Raw genomic sequence first — 19,785 nt, forward strand, 5'->3', positions numbered from 1 at the left:
AACTGAGGTGAGGTGCCATCAAGTTGCATGTACTAAAACTAGTTAAAGTCAGTGCAGAGCTGGTTATGGCAGCTATGACTGGAGTAAGAGATGAGGCTGAGAGAATGGAAAAGGGGCACAAGAAGTGTCTCCTTATATGGCTCTCCAGTGAGGAGTGCTTCTCCCAAGGGATGTCACAATGGTTTCATTGAATTGGAAGTGGAGCCTACCACCTGGACATTTTGTGGGCTCCTATGTGAAGCCCTATACAAAGAGTGGGATTACCATTGAACCTGGGGTGGTGCTATAGAGTAGAAAGGAAAAACTGGCTTTGCTCCACAGCCAGACCAGAGAGTACCATGTCTGAAATTCTGGGGAATTCTTTGAGTACCACTTAGTTTTTCATGTCTAAAAACAAGTGTTAACAAAACTATAACAACTCGGTAAAGCAAGACCGAAGAGAATGCTGATTACCTAAGGAAGGAAGGTTTGCATTATACGACCATGTAAGAATCCCATACAGCTGAGATGACGGCCAAGGAGAACATGAAACGAGTAGTGAAAAAAGTTGTTATAAAAGTTAACTATGGCCTTGGTCCACTGCAGCATATGGAAGAGCTGGAAAGCAGGAAGTATTCTGACACATGGAAAGTACTAAAGATGACGGTGATGGCAGGTGCTATTAATGTTTTCCCACGGAAGTAAGAAGGTAGAAACACCTTAGTGGGATTCAAACTGGGTTTCGTTTTCTATCTTGACTTGAGGAAGAATTGAACATGATCAGGGAGACTTTATCTTTTCTCTTATTCCAGTACTTTCAGTATATCTGCATGTGGCGGTGTCATAGATATCTACCCCTTGTTAGCTGCAGGTGGTATTTCTCTCCTTGGGTATGTTTATGAGAAGTTGGGTTGTACTGAGAGATTCTGCCACCTTGAGAATTTTTCCAAAGTTATGTGTCTTTATTGGCACTTTGCTCAAAGCACTGATGGCTTCTTTTTGCCCACAGAATAAAGCCTGCTATACTCCTCAGATATTTTAGTATATTCATAGTCTGGTCCCTGCTTCTTTTTATGGCTTCTTAAGCCATCCTCTTTTACCTCCCAAAGTGTAGGTTTCAACCACACAGGTCTACTGTTCACTGCCTACACAGACAGTGATTAAGTTTTGATACATGAGGTTTTCTCCACCCCCACCTCCCCTAACAGTAGTCAGGTATGATCAGTGACTAAAATCGGTCACTGCTCTGGGACCCTGAGCACATTTGTCCCAGAGAGGCCTTGGGTAATGCTTTGTCTTTAATAAGTTCCTCCAGGATCTAGACTTCCTTTGTGATTTAGGGCCCTTTGGCCCAGGGATGTGCAAAATTGTAGATATGAGAAGGGATTTTGCAGACGCAGGTGATGACCACGAGGCGTTTACTTCACATGAGTGAGTAAAGGGGAGCAGGATCTCAGGTCAGCGTCCTGGAGTCTCCCTCAGACACACTGGGTAAGTTGGGCAGAGAGTCAACGAGCTGGTCTTTTAGGATCTTTCCCACCTGAGGGTCTTGATTTCCCCGGTTGTATGATGTTCTGCAGAAGCTTTCAGGTTTGATAAACTTCCTCTTCTTCATGTCTTTGCCTCCCACAATTTCTCCACATTTGAGAAATATTTTAATAATGTTCACCAGTTACAATTCTTTTATTAGTGACAGCATTTATCAGTATTACTTACTATATAATGTATTTCACAATGTGCATAATTTCAACAAAATAACAGCTCTTGAGATAGGCATTAATGCAACAGTTCTGAACCCTTGTTTTATTTTAGAATTATCTTGGAGCTTTAAAACCTTTGTACAGACTTCCTCTTAAAGATTGTGATAAAATGTACCTGAGAGATCCAGTAATCTTTATTTTTAAAAGCATCATGTGTCCTTGCTACTCACTGGGTAGTTCATGGACTATACCATGGGCATTACCTGGGTGCTAATTTACAATGTAGACGAGGGCCTGCTGAGTCAGAAATAGTGTTAAACCAGAACTCCAAGGTGATTTGCGTGGACATTACATTTTAGAAGCACTGCCCTAGGTGATTCTTAAGTGCAGTCCAGACTGAGAACTCCTGACTTAACAGGTGAAGAAGGTGAGAGCCTCACTGCATTATCAGTGCCTGCATCCTTAAGTGCTGTCTCTGGCTTGTGATCTCAGTCATACTCTTGACACAAGAGTCAGGTCCCACTTTTTTTCTTTTTTATCAGGGAAATGAAATTCAGAGCAACCAGATAAATCATGTTTTCCCTAGATATTTCTTCCCACTGATGCCAGTACCTAAGTCCATGTGTAAAACCTGTTGGTGTGGATCAATCTGTACCAAGGGGTGAAAATCCCAGCAGTTGGATTCAGTTATGTCTTTAATGCAGGAGATTCCCACTTCTCTTAATGCTCCCGTGTGCTTTGTCAGCTTTGAGATACACTGAGGAGTATTAGGGCTCTCTGGAGAAGCAATAGGGGATTGTATCTATATTGAGAACTCTATCTATCTACATACCTGCATGTATCTCTATTATCTCTATCATCTGTATTAGTGAAATTGTAGTGTGTTTTAGATACCATAACATGTTTTGTGGGGACAAAATTGTATCCATAAATTTTGGGGGGAAAAAAGTCAATGTCAGTGGTAAGTGGTTGAGGCTAGTGAGTTCTTGTTCTGGGAGTATTTAGTAGAAGTAGTGATTCTAACTTGAAAAGAGTTTTGTTGCTTTTAAAGTTGGAGGCATGCATGTCTCAGCCTGAAGCACAACCAATATTTATGAAACAGCACCTACATCCAGGCACTGTGCCAGGTGCTGGTTCTGCTGCAGTTGTGAAGGCAGACATGGCCTCTCCTACATGGAAATTATAATCTGGTAGGGAAGACAGCTATAAAGAAATAATCCCATTGGCATAGAGTACTGTGGGACAAGCACAGGACGCTTGGAAACATAGCAGTGCGTTCCCATCGGGTCTGGGAAGACAGGGAAGGTTTGCTAGGTAGGCGACATGTAATATATGTGAAGAGTAAACAGAGGCAAGCCACTTGAAAAGGGAGCAGAGGAAGAAAATGCTAGCTGGGAGGGATAGTGCAGGTGCAAAATGCCAGAGCAGGATTGTTGCATTTAAGTCCAGGTCTGCTGGAGAGTGGAATGTGAGTGTAGTTGTGGGGCCAGGTAAAGCTATAGAGCTAGGCAAAGGTCAGGTCATGAATCACTTTTTGGAAGGAATCTGCCTTTAAGGAATTTGCCACTATGTTAAGATCGATGAGAATCCATGAAGACTTTATGGAGAATGGTCATCAGTTCTTCATCTCAGAATGCCTAGTGTGATGAAGAATATTGACATAGAGGGTATTCAAACATGGAAGCAGGGACGTGAAATAAGTTGTCCCAACAGTGCAGACAAGATACGATGTCAGCCTTATCTAAGGCAGTGACAATGTAGATAAAGAGTGGATGAATGGGAAAGACAGTTAATTTATAGATCTTGTTGACGGATTGTATGTTGATTAGAGAAAGGAGGGAATGAAAGAAAACTCCCAGGTTTTTGACTGCAGCACCTGAAACTTTTTTTCTGACATACGGGAGATTAGAGGAGGAGGGAATTGAGAGAGGAGCAGGAGAGATCAAGAGTTTCTTTTGAGATCTGTTCAGCTGAAAATATATGTGGTACATCCAAACAAAGATAATCATTAAGCAATTGAGTATACTCTTTTATAGGTTAGAGAGACTAGGACCCCTGGAGGCCAGTCTCTCTGCAGTAACAGCTCCAGCTCCAAGGAGGAGACTCAGTGGCAGGGACTTTGGGTGACTGCAGCAGCTGTGTTCACCTTTGGTGAAGACTGTGGGGTCCTTGGTAGCAAAGTCGCAGATGTCCACAGTGTGATGAGGTTGCTGGCGTTCTCATGCTCTCCTTTTCCCCGTGGGGTAAAATCCCTCCAAGGACATCCCTCTTGGTGACCATTTTGGAGGCTAGGAAGTTGAAGACCGAAGCTCCAGCAGGTTCAGTGTCTAGTGAGGACCTCTTCCTGGTTCATTTCATAGATGCCCATCTTCTTGCTGTGGCCTCACATAGCAGAAGGGGTGAGGGAGCTCTCTGGGGTCTCTTTTATAAAAGGGCACTAAATCCCTTCATGGGGGCTCCACCTTCATGACCTAATCACCTACCAAAGGCTCCACCTTGATATCACCTTTCTGGGGAGTAGGATTTTAACATATGAATTTGGGAGGGGGACACATTCAGTCCATAAAGGTGGTGCTACCTGTCCCACAAAATTTTAAACTGGTTTCAAGGCTTAAAGATCTTTGACTACCAAGATAATGTGCACTTAGGCTGAAAATCCATATAAAGTAAAGTGACTCATCTACTTCGGAAAAGAATTTGGCATCACCTTATTGTTTGAATATTCACATACCTCCTGACCCAGCAATTCCACTCCTAAGTGTGCACCAAAGAGAAACTCTTGCAAATATGCACCAGAAGACTGAACAAGAATATTTAAGGTAACGTTGTCTATATAGCAGAAAACAACATGTTGCCCATAAGCAAGAAGAACAAAAACAGATAAATCAGAGATGCTGAGTACTGATGGCCTTTCTTCAAAAACTGAATATAGCCACATGTGAAGCTGGGTCTAAATCTACACTTCCCAGTGACATGATATATTTCCCTTTTTGTTTAAACTAAATTGAGTTGGGATTCTCTTTCTTGCAAGTAAAGGAGTTCCTATTACACCACAAAAAGTCTAATCAAAATCTCAAAAATTAGGTCTTGACATATTCAATAATAAAACACCAAAGTGGTCCCCTGAATGCCAGAATATGCTTCAATGACAAGTTTTAAGATAGAGCTGATTTAAAAAGAAGGAGATATGAACACACACACACTAAGTCCGAAGAAGCCAGAATTAAATTACCTGGAGGGGAACATCTCTGCTGCTGACTTTCCAAATTCTTACTTTTACAAATAGAGGGAAGAGGTTTTAAGGGAAATAAATGGAAAAGTGTAAAGAAAGATGAAAGAACAAGACAATAAAAGAGGCAAGTGTTCCCGAGAGAGAAATGGTCAGTTACTGAAACTGAGCTCAGGAGGAAAAGGGAGGATTGCCCAGGCTTTCCCTGAAGGTGAGTAGAGGTAGTAGGGAAGGAAGACAGGGTGAATTCGATTTTTATTCCAGGAAGTGCTACCAAGAGGAGATAGTGTGCTTTCTGTATGCACAGAAATAGCTACCTTCGAAGTGTGTAGCAACAGTGAACTTCTGTAGTCATCAAACCATAAGAAAAGAGAACAAAAAGAAGAAAAAGGAAAAAAAAACCTACAAAAGATTGCTTTGGCAGTTTGGGGTCTTTTATGGTTCCATCTAATTTTGGAATTGTTTGTTCTAGTTCTGTGAAAAATGTTGTGAGTACTTTGACAGGGGTTGCATGGATCTGCAGATTACTTTGGGTAGTACAGCCATTTTGATAATGTTGATTCTTCCAATCCAAGGGCACAAGATATGTTTCTATTTCTTTGTATCATCTTCAACTTCCCTCATCAATGTTTTAGTTTTCAGAGTATATGTAACCTTCTGGGTTAAGTTTATTTCTAGGTATTTTGTTCTTTTTGATGCATTGGAAATGTTTGTGCCAGTTATTAAATTCTGGTTTTTGAACTGGAAAAAAAAAAGTGAATGAAGGGCTGCAAATTGCAAAATAGTCTTCTTTCTTATGGGTGAGTTGTATTCCATTACATATATATGCTGCATCTTCTTTATCCATTCATCTATTGATGTGCACTTATGATGCTTCCATATCTTGACAATTATAAATAATGTTGCTGTTAATAGCCAGGTGTATGTATATTTTTGAATTAATTCTTATTTTGTGGTTGGCTTTATTCCTTTGATAACTATGTAAGTTAAAAAAGCTAAAGCTCTAACGTTCTTAGAAACGATGAATAATACATATATGTAGATTTTTAAAAATATGCAGTATATTGTGTATATGTATTTATACGCAATATGTTGTATATGTACAGTCAATTGTAACAATTCCAAAAATAAATACATAAAGTTATTATAAAATATTGGCCAAAAAACTGCAATTCTACCTAATAAAACTGAAAACTGAAAAATAAATAAATAAATAAATAACCATCCAAACAAATAAAAACCAACTAACAGATGTTAGTAAATTAGGTGTTGAAATTTGAGGACAATTGATCTTGCCCCAAATCCCAGAGGGGAAAAAAACCTTGCCACCCTAGCCAAAGGTACCCTTGTTTCTAATCCCTGTTTCTCACTAGGTTCAGCATCCAGCATTAATTGGACCCATTCCTCCACGCTCAGCTGCATCACTTGGCTGTCTTTCACACACCAGGAATCCAGATCTCTAGCAAACACTGCACAATAGAATTGCTCTATTTTGAGTGCACAGGCATATCCACAAAGACTGCCCTCATCATTTACTTCAAGTAATTTGCACGAGTAATTTATCTTCTTCTCTCTACAGTAGTGATAGACAAGCAACTTATTAATGCATTTTTCTATTTCTCTTTCTAATTTGTCAAGGTCAGTCTTCTCTGCTTTAAAGCCAATTACTTCTTGTTTTTCTTCATTTAAACCAATAAAGAAATACCCCCTCAAGTATTTGTAAATGCAGAAACATACTGAGGGAGAATCTCTTTAATGCGATGTAACAACTTTTCTCTTGAGAAGTCTTTGATTTCAACATCTGTGGATTCAGTAAAGATGAGGTTTCTCTGTACCTGAGTTGCATCCTATTAAAAAAGTCAGCAGCCAAGGCCTTCACGCTACTTTCTTCTTGCTCACCAAAACAGAACATCTCTGGAGGTTATGTGTTAATCCCTTTGCAGTTTCATGCTTGTCTTGAGGAATTCCAGTGCAGCAGTAGCACTCATGATATTTACAGATGTTATATCTCTTTTGTACAAATTGGAGCTCAAGGTAGCAATCCTCAAATCAAAGATTTCTGGATTCCACAATTTGACAACAATCAGAAAATGTTTGTCTCGCTGCATAAAGGCTAAGTATTTGTGAACAAATGAAACAATATTGGTAAAAGAATTTTTCAAATATAATCCTATTCCATCTTTTTTATAACTATAGTTTTCATTCTCAATTTTAGCCTTACTCTCTGCCCATCTAGAATTCAGCAAAGCAATCACAGATCATGAAATGTTTTCATTCTGCTTTTTTTCTCAGTTGACTATCTTTCATTTTCTTTCTGTTCTTCTCCCCAAAAGTGACACTTCCCACAGATAGAACCAGCTCATTAGAGTCAGTGTCCGAAACAACACAGATGGTCATTTTCCCAGGAGTCATTCAATTTCCAAGTAGAAGTCCTTTTCTGTAAAACAGACAGAGGCATTTAAAACAGGACCTGAACAGGAGAGACCACAAATTCTCTATTGTGAGGCAAACTCAACAAAATCCTTTATTTTGCTTTATCCTATATTCCACTGGATCCCATGGTAAGGATACAGATGTAAAGTAGCTTTTATGGACCTATTTTCAGTTAAGACTATAATCATTTCTATTCCTGTGAAGTTTTCCATTTTTTTGCCATAGTTTTATATGATCCTCTTCTAATGGTTTTAATCTCGTTTTTACTTGTGTTTACATTTCCTTTCTAATTCCTAATACCATATAACTTGTTTCCCTCTTCTTTCCTTAAATAAGGCCCTGAAGGGAGTCTATCTATTATATAGGGGAGTTTTATATGTTACATTTTTTTTAAATTTCAACTTTATCTTAATTATCTTCTTTTATTGGGACTCCTTTGGGAAAATTATCAGTTGAAGTCTAAAGACATCTAGCAATATGCCATTTTAATAAGTTTTCCTTTTAGCAAGGATGAAGTAGATTCATAAATTTTGGCCATTGATCTTAAGCAAGGTGGGCCAAGTCACTGTACCCTTTTTCTGTCAGACGTCCACAGATTTTCAATGAGGTAAAATTCTTATATACAAAAACATCTGCTTTAGTATAAGTATCCTTAATCCATTAACTCTGTCCCTTGAAGGTCAACTGGGATTACAGCTTTGCCTAGAGGCCTAGAGACAACTGAGAGTAGAGTCCATCACAGGTAGTAATCATGACACTAGGAAAAGACATTAAGGGGTCTGAACATTTCTGTCCACAGCTGGACCAGTATCCTGCAGAGGCTCAGCTGTAGGCTGTGGATACCACTTCTGTCTCTATAAACTTCTGACTATATGTAAACACCTGTTACAGATGGAATGTGTCCCTCCAAAGTTCATATGTTGAAACCCTCCCCTCCTATGTGATGGTATTAGGAAGTGGGGCCTTTGGGAGGTAATAAGGATTAGATGAGGTCATAAGAGTCAAGCACTCATGAATAAGATTAGCGACCTTATAAGAATCTCAAGAGAGCTTGCTTCTCCCTGCTCTCCATCATTTGAAGATACAATGAAAAGCCACTTGCCTGCAACCAGAAGAGGACCTTTACTGGAACCTGACCACACTGGCACCTTGATCTTGGACTTCCCAGCCTCCAGAACTGTGAGAAATAAATTTCTGTTGCTTATAAGCCACCCAGTCTATGGTATTTTTATAATAGCAGCCAGAGCTGACTACGACAGCAATAATAACTTTGGGGCTCAGACCATTTGGATATTTGGGGTTAAACAAAGAAAATCCACATATCAATCATGACCATGGCATACAGAGGGAAAACAGCAACAGACATTCCACATAACACTTTGCAAATTACAGGGCCTAGACCAAGTGTTCGGTAAATGTCACCATTCCAAATGCCCCAGAGTAGTCACCACTCCTCATGTGACTTAGGGCCTCTGTGCCTTTGCCCTCCTCCACTTTTGTCACCTGAAATGTCTTCTTATCCTTCCTAGAAGTCCCAGGTCTATGCTCTCCTTGGGTCTCCCACAGAACTTTGTATCCATGCTGGGTACTAATCTCACCATGGATCTTAGGAAATTTTATAAACAGAGCACTGAAGTGTCCAGAGTGGTTGTTTTCAAACTATAAGAAATCAGGTGGGGGCTCCTAATCATTTAGGACACCAGGAGGAAAGGTCTGGGGCCTGCTTCCTGCTGTGGACTCCGAACCTCAGAGGGTGCAGAGCACTCTTCATGCTCTGGAATGTCTTCCATGAAATTTTCTGAGTCCTGCCAGTGCCTGAGACCAGCCAGGGCCAGAATTGTCATCCTGGAAGGGTGCCCAAGCCTGGACAACACTGTTTGGGTCCAGGTCCCCATTTCTTCCATTTATAGTGCTCAATGGCCCTCTATCCAAGGAACCCTGGGACCATGCCAGCAAGGTGTCCTGGGACCTTATGGCTGGATCCTAGTTCCAAGAGAATAGCCTGGTGCTATAAATTGAATGTTTGTGTACTCCCAAAATTCATATGTTGCAACCTAATCCCCAATGTGATGGTGTTTGGAGGTAGGGCCTTTGGGAGGATTGGGGATTAGGCCCTGAGGATGGAGCCATCATAAATAGGATTAGTATCCTTATAAAAAGAGTCCCTGGAGAGCTGCCTGGACCCTTCCACAATGTGAGGGCAGAGAAAAGACAGTCATCTATGAACTGAGAAGAGGAACTCACCAGATACCAAATCCACTGGCACCTTAATCTGGATTTTCCAGCCTCCATAACTGTAAGAAATAAACTGTCATTTATAAGCCAGCCAGTCTATGATATTTTATTATAACAGCATGAACAAACTAAGACACTTGTCAAGTGGATCACCTGACAAGCTGGAACAGTATTTCTTTCACAGGATAGAGACTGGATTGCCAGAATGATGCTAATGTGCTAACTTTAGTTGACTTAAATTGTCTACACTGGCAGGAGCCCCACAAAAGATACTCTGGGTAGAACTCACCATTGAAATCATCTGGTCCAGTGCTTTTCTTTGTTGGAAGATTTTTGATTCAATCTCCTTACTAGTTATAGGTTGATTCAGATTTTCCATTTCTTCCTAATTCAGTCTTGGTAGGTTGTGTGTTTGTAGGAATTTGTCCATTTAATCTAGGTTATCCAATTTGCTGGTGTACCAATGGTTCATAGTACTCTCTTATAATCCCTTTTATTTTTATAAAATTAGTATTCATGTCCCTTCTTTCATTTTTTATTTTAGGTTTTTTCCTTCATCAATATAGGTAAAGGTTTGTCAATTTTGATTTTAAAAAATGTAGTCTCACTGATTTTTTTCCTATTGTTTTTCTAGTCTCTATGTCATTTATTCTGCTCCACTCTTTATTATCTCCTTCCTTCTGCTAATTTTGAATATTGCTTGTTCTTCTTTTTGTAGTTCAAGGTATAAAATTAGGTTGTTGATTTGAGATCTTTTTTCTTTTTTAATGTAGGCATTTACCACTATAAACTTCCCCATTAGTGTGCTAGTGTTGCACCCCTTACATTTTATTATGTTGTGTTTTTATTTTCATTTGTCTCAATATATTTTCTAATTTCCCTTATGATTTCTTGACTTCGTTCTTTTCCCTCAGGATTGATTTGGCAGTTCTGGGTCTTTTATGATGTCATGTAAATTGTAGGATTATTTGTTATAGTTCTGTGAAAAATGTCACAGTTATTTTCATAAGGATCACATTAAATCTGTAGATGGCTCTGGGTCATATGGCCATTTTAACATTATTAATTCTTCCAATCCAAGAGCATGGGATATCTTTCCATTTCTTTGAATCATCTTCAATTTCCTTTATCAATATTTTAGTTCTGGCATATAGGTCTTTTGCATATCTTCTTGGGTGAATTTGTTTTTTTTAGCTCTTTTTAAAATAGAGTTGTTTGTTTTCTTATTGTTGAGTCTTATGAGGGTTTTTTTTTTTTTTTGTAATTTTGGATAACAATACTTTATCAGATATATCTTTTGCAAATATCTCCTCCTAGTCTATGCCTTGTCTTCTCATTCTCTTGACATTTTCTTTTCAGAGCAGAAGTTTTAAATTTTAACAAAGTCCAGCTTATCAATTCTTTACTTCATGGACCAAGCCCTTGGTGCTGTACTGAAAAAGTCACTGCCATACCCAAAGTCACTGAGGTTTTCTCCTGCATTATTTTGTGGGAGTTTTACAGTTTTGAATTTTACATTTATGTCTGTGATCCATTTTGAGTTAATTTTTGTGTAGTGAGTAAAGTCTGTGCCTAGATTTTTTTTTTTCCATGTGGACATCCAGTAGTTCCCAGCAGCATTTGTTGAAAAGACTATCTTAGCTCCATTGAATTGCCTTTGCTCATTTGTCAAAGATTGGCTGATCACAATTATGTGGGTCTATTTTTGGGCTCTCTGTTCTGTTCCATTGATTTATTTCTACTCTTCCAGTAGTATCATGCTGCCCTACTCAGGGTAGCTTTATTGAAGCTAAAGTACTTTCTAGAAGTTGGGGAATGTTAGTCCTCCAACTTTGTTCTTCTCGTTCAATTGTGTTCATTATTTTGGTTTCCTCTCCATTTAACTATGGAATCATTTTGTTGATATGCATAAAATATCTTGCTGGGATTTTGACTGGGATTGCATTGAATCTATAGCTCAAGTTGAGAAGAACTGACATCTTGACAATATTAAGTTAATCACAAATACGGAAATCACTCCATTTATTTAGCTCTACTTTGATTTCTTTCATCAGTGTTGTGTGGTTTTCCTTGTATGTATCTTTTACATATTTGTTAGATTTATACTTAAATATTTCATTTTGGGTGGTGCTAATATAAACAGTATTTTGTTTTCAATTGCAAATTTCACTTGTTCATTACTGGTATATGGGAAAATGATTGGCTTTTGTATATTAATCTTGTATCCTGAAACCTTGCTATAATTATTTACAGTTCCAGGAGCTTTTTGTTTGTTTTATTGTTGATTCTTTTAATTTTATACATAGATGATTGTGTCATCTGTGAACAAATACAGTTTTATTTCTTGCTTCCCAATCTGTATACCTTTATTCTCTTTTCTTGTTGCATTATTTTAGCAAGGACTTCCAATATAATGTTGAAAAGAAGGCGTGAGAGGGGATATCTTGACCTCAACTTAATATTAGTGGGAAAGCTTCAAGTTTGTTGCCATTAAGATGATGTTTGCTGTAGGTTTTTTGTAGATATTCTTTATCAAGTTTAGGAAGTGCCCCTCCATCCTGAATTTGCAGAAAGATTTTTTCTTTTATCATAAATGAGTTTTAGAATTTGGTAAATGCTTTTCCTTCATCTATTGACATGACTATGTGATTTTTCTTTGTTAGCCTATTGATGTAATGGGTTACATGGATCAATTTTCAATTGTTAAACTGGCCTTACACACCTGTCATAAATACCACTTGGTTATTGTGTGAATAATTCTTTTTATACATTTTTGATTCAAGTTTCTGAAATTTTGTTGAAGATTTTTGCATCTTTTGCATAAGAGATATTGATCTGTAGTTTAATCTTTGTAATGCCATTTTCTGGTTTTGGCATTAGAGTAATGCTGGCTTCACAGAATGAATTAGGAAATATTCCCTCTGCTACTATCCTCTGAAGGAGATTGTAGAAAATTAGCATAATTTCTTCCTTAATGTCTGGTAGAATTCATCAATGAACCCATCTGGGCTGGTGCTTTCTCTTTTGGAAGGTTATTAATTGTTTATTCAATTCCTTTAGTAGGTTTAGGCCTATTTAGGTTGCCTATTTCTTTTCATGTGAATTTTGACAGACTGTGTCTTTCAAGGAATTGGTCCATTTCATCTATGTTATCAAATGTGTGGGCATAGGTTTGTTTACAGTACTTCTTGATTATGTTTTTAATGTCCATGGGATCTGTAGTGATGTCCCCTCTTTCATTTCTGATATTAGTAATTTGTGTCCTTTTTCTTTTCTTTCTTAGCCTGGCTAGAGGCTTGTCAATTACATTGACCTTTTCAGCTTTCGGTTTTGTGCGTTTCTCTGTTGATTTCCTATTTTCAATTTCACTGATTTCAGTTCTAATTATTATTCTTTGTTTCTTCTGCTTACTTTGGATATAATTTGCTCTTTTTTGCCATAGTTTCCTTCCATGGGAACTTAGATTACTGATTTTAGATATTTTTTCCTTTTTAATATATACATTCAATGCTTTAAATTTCTCTCTAAGCATTGTTTTCACTGCATCCCACAAATTTTGATAAATTGTCATTTCCTTTTCATTTAAATCAAAATAATTTTTAATTTCTCTTGAGATTTCTTCTTTCACTCATGCATATCTTTGATAGTGTTTAAATTCCACAGATTTTGGGATTTCCTAGTTATCTTTCTATTATTTATTTCTAGCTTAATTCCATTGTGGTCTGAGCAGACATTGTATGATTTATCTTCTTTTATATTTGTAAAGATGTGCTTTATGGCCCAGAATACAGTCTATCTTAATGAATTTAATTGATTTTTGTAGTAACATGTTTTAGTCCCCTTCTCATTTTCTTTTGTGTGTATTCTATAGATTTTTGGGTGTGTTTACTACAGGAATTACATATAACATCTTAAAATTATGACAGCATGTCTTAAATTCATACCAACTTAACTTCAATCACATAAAAAAAAAGCTCTACTTCTTTACAACTCATCCTTCCCTCACTTTATGTTATTGATGTCACAAATTATATCTTTATATACTATGTACCATTAAAATAGATTTGTAATTTTATGCATCTTTCTTTTAAATCCTGTAGAAAATTTAAAAATAGAGCTACAAACCAAAATCACAAAAATACTTTGGTATTTGTGTATTTTCCTTTGCCAAAGACAGTTATTAGATTTACTAAAATCCTTTCATTTCAACTTGAAGAATTCCCTTCAGCATTTCCTGTAGTGGCCATAAACTCCCTCAGCTTTTGTCTGGGAGTATCTTAATTTCTCCTTTATTTTTGAAAGACAGTTTTGACAGATAATAGAATTTTCAGTTGACAGGTTTCCTTTTCCTTTTAACATTTTAACTATTTCATCCCACTGCCTTCCCACCTCCAAGGTTTCTGCCAAGAAATTGGCTGTTAATCTTCTTGAAGATCCCTTGTATGTGATGAGTTGCTTCTCTCTTGCTGCTTTCTAGATTCACTTTGCTTCTGGCTTTTGATAGTTTGATTATAATGTGTCTTGGTGTGGATCTCTTTGGGTTTATTCTGCTTGGGAGATTATTGATCTATAGAGTCACATATTTCATCCAGTTTAGGAAGTTTTCAGCCATTATTTCTTCAAATAATCCCCCTTCTACTTCTGGACTCATGTAATGTCTATATTGGTCCATCTGATAGTGTCCCACAAACCCCCAAGGATTTGTTTGCTTTTATTCATTCTTTTCTTTCTGCTCTTCAGTCTGGATAATTTCAAGTGTCCTGTCTTAAAGTTCACTGATTTTTTCTTATGCCTTCTCAAATCTGCTGTTGAACTCCTCTCTGTTATTTTTTCCATTTCAGTTATTGTATTTTTCAGCTCTAGAATTTGTTTTCTTTGCATAATTTCTATATGCTTGTTGATATTCTTATTTTGCGTACATATTATTTTCACCTTCATCTAATATGTCTAATATCTGGGTTTCCTCAGGGAAAGGTTCTGCCATTTTAGTTGTTTTTATTTTGCATGGGCCATGTTTTCCTGTTTTTTTGTACGCCTTGCAAGTTTTCCTCAAAAATCAGGCATCTGAGAAAACAGCCACCTCTCCCAGTCTTTGCAGACTGGCTCTGTGCTAGGGAAGTCCTTCACTGATTAGCTGAGGATGGTCTGTGCATAGTGAATCAGCCTCACATGAAAGCTTAAGGTCTTCTCAGGTCTTTTCTGAAGAACATAAGTCCTGCCTGTGCCTTACTCAATTTCTCTCTATATAGTTGTTTTGGAAATCTCACCCCGCTCCTCCTCCAGGCTTTAGATGGTTATGGTATGTCTCCAGCTGTAATCTTTTATCCCAGGCATCTGCAAGTCTACAGTCTCCTTGAAGCATTCATGAGCAGTGGCTGCCACTTTTCCCCACCTGAGATCTGAGTTAGGTGATACAGAGACCTCAGGCAGCCCCCAGACAGTTTAGAACACTGCAAATAAGGCCTGTTCTGGCACCTCCATTTCAAAGGAGTGAAGTGGGAACTGGGCTGCTACCTCCTCCAAAGACCTTGCCTTGCTGGGGAGAGGTTGAGGTGAGGGCAAGCAAAAACATCATGAAATTTCCCATAGTTTTGAATGTGACATTTTCTTGATAGGTTTATTTAGTTGCCTTAAACCTCTGACTATTGGTTCATCCAGCTTCTGGTTGTTTTTTATGTTTCCATGGGGAAACGAAGTGTTGAACCTTCCTTATCACCATTTTGCTGATATCACTCCTGTTATTATTTCTTAATATTGAATTTGATTTATAATATTTGCTTAAGGTTTTACATTTATGATCATGAGTGAGATTGTCTCATAATTGTCCTTTTTAATATTATTGTTGAGAGATGTTCGTGTCAAGGTTATAGTAGCTTCATAAGTTGGAGATGTAAGCTGTTTTTCTATTCTTTTAACATTTACCTAACATGACAAGTTTTGTTTTGTTTTTTTTTAGTGGAAAAGTCTGTCATGGTCTGGTTCATATTAAACTACACAAACAGTTTTGAGTCTTGCTTTTCCATGTAATACTATTTATAAATAATCATTTTATAAAATAATGATTAGCTATTCTTTAAAAACCTTATTAACTGTTTCATAATTTCATATAGAGTATTACCATACCATTATTTAATTATCCCCCTACAGCTGGGAATTGAAGTTGCTTTTAATTGTTCGATATAACTATACTAGGATCTTGAATCATTATACTGAGACTTGGATATGCTAATCACATCTCCTAATTTGCACTTTGTCTAAGAGTCCCCTGGCAAAGTACTTCAACTCTGCATATAAATATGATTCAAACATACGTAAAGACTTTTGGGGATGGGGAATGGAGGCCAGAACAAGCTTCTTTCCTGTAGTAGGAATGGACCCTTATAGGGGAAAAATCATATAAGTGAAGAAAGAGTTTAGATCTGTGGAAATAAAGGTTGAAGCTAAAACATGAGGTTATACTTGGTCTTGGGTACATAAATAAGCTAAAATTATATGTTTATATAAGTATATACAGACACAAAGAGGTTTCTAAAAGTTGAATTTACCAAACCCAGTGATGAAATATTTAAGGATCTAGATATATATATTGTCAAATGGTTTCCTGAAGAATTGTATCTGATTTTTCTCTAGCAACTTTATCTTAGGGAGGATTACAGGACTGTGACCTGCACCTTTTGTGGGGAAGGGAGAAAGCTATGGTTTCAAGTCTATTAGAAGGCAGCACTATTTCCCCAGGATTGCCCCAAAACTCAGAGCTAAGCCAGAAGGAAGCTGTCTTACCAAGAGATATGAGGACCTAATCATTCATTCAAATAGGCCTCCTGGGCCTGGGTCCCTAGAAGAAGGCTTTTGAACATGACCCTGAGGAGGTCCCCACCAAAGAGAAACTAACAGAGTAAGTCTCTACTCCTGGTAGATAAACAACAATGAAACAAAGTAAGCAAGGTCATTTAAATTTAAAACTTAGTAAAAGTCTTAATATTGCACAGTTAAGGAAAAAAAGCAGAGGGAGATATGTAGTCACTCTACACTTTCTCCACAGTATTATAGCACAACTAGTGTTCTTTAGACCCAGTTTCTTCATATTTCTTAGACACGAGGGCTGCCTCAAATACAGCTGCATCTTTCCTGCCGATGTGACAGAAAAGACTCTCCACCCTATCTTGAAGGGCTGCAGGAGAGACAGTTCCATTTTGCCCAGGAACACAGCCCTAGTCCTACTATCTTCTGGTAATACAAACCCTGCCAAGAAGTCCCTGCTTCCCATTTCTTCTTGCAGCTTCTGTATCTAGAATCCTCTCAACTTTCCTCTCAACCTACCTTACAACACCCTCTGAATCCTTCTGGTTGACCCACCATATGAACATCTGACACCCGAAGTGCTTAAGAAGGATGCCTTCCCATACTGCTGGGCAACCTGGAATTCATAGGAGCTGTAGTTGAGCCACTCTTATAGAGGACACAGAACTTTGGGGTTAGCATGGGATCCTAGCCATGTCAGTCCAACACTGTAGCTATGTAGAACTTTCTGTGGTTCAAAACCACTACCTTCAGGCATACATCTGGAACATAATCCTTAAAAGCTATGCTGGGGACTGGAGCCTACCAAGTCCTAGGGCTTTAAAATCATTGACCTCACCTGAAACTTGGATCTAGGTTTACAGGTTAGTTGTTTCCTTTGACATCTTTTATACTTTTGACTGTGGAGAAAATTCTATCCAACCTGGATTGGGGATTTAGGCTGTGTTGTTAGCTATTTTTAATGGAAAAGAGAATGACAGTCACATCTCCTCAGTTATGCTACAATGCAGGTTGGTGGGAACTGCACAGAAAAGTGGGACAGGAAGTACCTGAGGAATAAAATCCATGGCACTTCTTTGCCCTCCTCCTACAGCAATTTGTATTTAGTTTAGGCGGGTATGGTTCTCACCACCACCACCCCTTTTAGATGAGAAATATCTGCAGGGCATTACCGTGCTTGGTTTCTCTTTCTGGAATGAGAAGACAGTTCATCAGTGACTGATCAGCCACATTTTACCTACAGAACCTATTCCCTAACTCCCTTTACTTCAGACCCCAGGAGCGCAGAGCACCCTCAAGGAGCTCTGGAGACCTGCACTTGCCCGACTGTCCCTACAGCACTCTGCTCTTCCTCTCCCCCGGCCCACACAGCCTCTGTTAAACTGCAACTTCGCTCCCCAGGCTCTTTAAGGCGTTTTTCTAGCCCATGCAGGGGAAGAAGACGTCGTGCTCTGACCTCAAGCTCCCAAGTGCTCGGGTCCCAAGTCCTTAACAGCTCCTAGCTTTCTGGTAGATGTTGCTACGAAGACAACAGTCACGAATCCAAAATTCCCAGATTGGAGAGAACAGCGGTGGGGTGGGGGTCCTCCCCAGGAGATAGGTGGGGTGGGGTTGTGACTGGCTGCGTCTCACCTCGTCAGGGAGCCAGCAGACTAGACTTCAAGAGAGTAAGTAGCTAGGATTGGAATATTTGGCTATGGAGGGGTACAAACTTACCCAGGCGGGCTGCTTCGGGGCCGCAGGATTCCTTACAGGGGCGCGAGCCCCCCAGTTGCGAGGCGAGCGGATGAAGGGGCGGAAAGACCGCGCCTCCCGCGAATGGCGACGCCGCCCCGCCCCTCCCGAAACCTTGCTAGTGAAACGACAGGACATTGAACAGCCACGTGAGTATCTCTTCGTCGTGGCGGGAGATTTCTCCTTTCATACTTGGTTATCTGTATTTTCTATATTCTGCACGGTGAGACTAAAAGAACGGAGCTCATTTAAAGAAAACAAAACAAAAACAGGGGAGGTTCGCATTACAGTCCGGGTCTGTGCGCTCGCTCCTCGCTCGCGGGACCCGGGTCTCGGTCCTTCCGCACATTGCCGTCCAGCACCGAGGACGACCCTTCCCGCCCGCAGCGCGGCAGCCAATCAACGTTTCGGGAAGTGCCCGCGCGCGAGGTGAGCGACCCTGAGCTTTGGCGCGACTGTCATTTATCTGGCTGATCATTACTGAAGGAGTATCAGGCTTCTGGTGGGGTGATCCTACTCGTATCTTTCCAGTTCTACTCGTATTCCCCAAGCAATACTGCTATCCCCTTGCCTAAAGGCGCAGTTGCCGCTGGGGACCGGGCGGGAGCTGCTGTTACTGAACGAGAGGACAAAGAGGCGAAAAGCGAGCGGCTCCGCGGGAGGCAGATTCGGACACACACCCCTGGTGGTGTAAGGAGCACCTTGAGGCCATCTGGCATGATTAGTCCCTAGCGACTCCGATGGTTTCTCTCAGCGGATACAGCCCTCTTGCCACTTTGCTTTTCGTGGGCCCCCTTTTTATGATAATACAATAGTATTGTATCAGTCTTAATTTCTTGATTTTGATGATTGTACTGTGAATGTCCTTATTTTTAGGAAACACCCGTTGAAGTACTAGTGGTAAAGGATTATCATGTCTGCAGCTTACTTTCAAATGTTTCAGGGAAAAGAAAACGCCATAGGAGGCGGCACGGGGACAAAGAGAAAAAAAGCGATCAGAATAATCTATGCTCAAAGGACTCTGGGCCCAGTGACATCTAATATCTAATTTCAAATGCTTGCCTCTCACTGTAAGCAAACCTTTACTAGGTTTTGCTAACATTAGGGCCTGACGTTTCCTGTAACTGGGAAATAAGGGTCCTTTTATTTCTTGGGATACAGAAGAGCATGGAGGGGGCAGAGCTTGGAGGAGGTGTCATGTCAATCAAGGAGGTAACCAGCAGAGGTCTTGGCATAGCAGTCCAGAGCTACAAGTGAGGGGAGAGTACCAGAAGAGATCCGAGGAGCATGGAATCAGTTCTGGCATGGCATTCTTGGAAATCATAATGCAGGGAAACTAGGTACGAGACCAAACCTGTACTTACACATAAGGAGAGCTCAGACAATATTAGTTGGGCATTAAAAATCTCAGCCACACGGATAGCTAGAAAATTTAGAGATGTTCAGACTGCAAATGGATAGATTTATTTTTTCTGCTATAAAGTAAAAGAAATTGAACAGAACACTTTGACCCTTCCTCCCTTCCCCTTGTATTATGTACAGAGTCAAGAGAAAGAGTGAAAACAAGTGCTATGGAGTTTGGGGTTATATATATTCCTCAGTGTATAAAGGCAACCGAATCCTGCTCTTCAGAATGACATGAAATACATTGTAAATGCGATTGATGCCATGAAC

The 19,785-nt window shown here is 39.3% G+C and overlaps 1 protein-coding gene and 1 long non-coding RNA gene across 2 annotated transcripts; one reads left to right on the forward strand and one right to left on the reverse strand.

Annotated features, from left to right (window-relative positions):
* Positions 1 to 655: 655 nt before the first annotated feature.
* On the forward strand, positions 656 to 19,211 carry LOC116669247. The gene is made up of 3 exons (XR_004326574.1): positions 656 to 839; positions 15,440 to 15,445; positions 19,201 to 19,211. It is a non-coding gene; the product is annotated as an uncharacterized LOC116669247 (long non-coding RNA).
* On the reverse strand, positions 5,844 to 18,896 carry LOC102524380 (schlafen family member 12). Its single transcript, XM_006195767.3, is given in 6 exon segments — positions 5,844 to 6,620; positions 6,623 to 6,733; positions 6,736 to 6,826; positions 6,828 to 7,193; positions 7,195 to 7,345; positions 18,094 to 18,896. Coding segments are annotated over 5 exon segments (1,152 nt in total). The 5' UTR covers positions 7,321 to 7,345; positions 18,094 to 18,896; the 3' UTR covers positions 5,844 to 6,162.
* Positions 19,212 to 19,785: the final 574 nt, after the last annotated feature.

This window comes from Camelus ferus, chromosome 16 (assembly GCF_009834535.1).
Source record: "Camelus ferus isolate YT-003-E chromosome 16, BCGSAC_Cfer_1.0, whole genome shotgun sequence".
NCBI lineage: Eukaryota > Metazoa > Chordata > Mammalia > Artiodactyla > Camelidae > Camelus > Camelus ferus.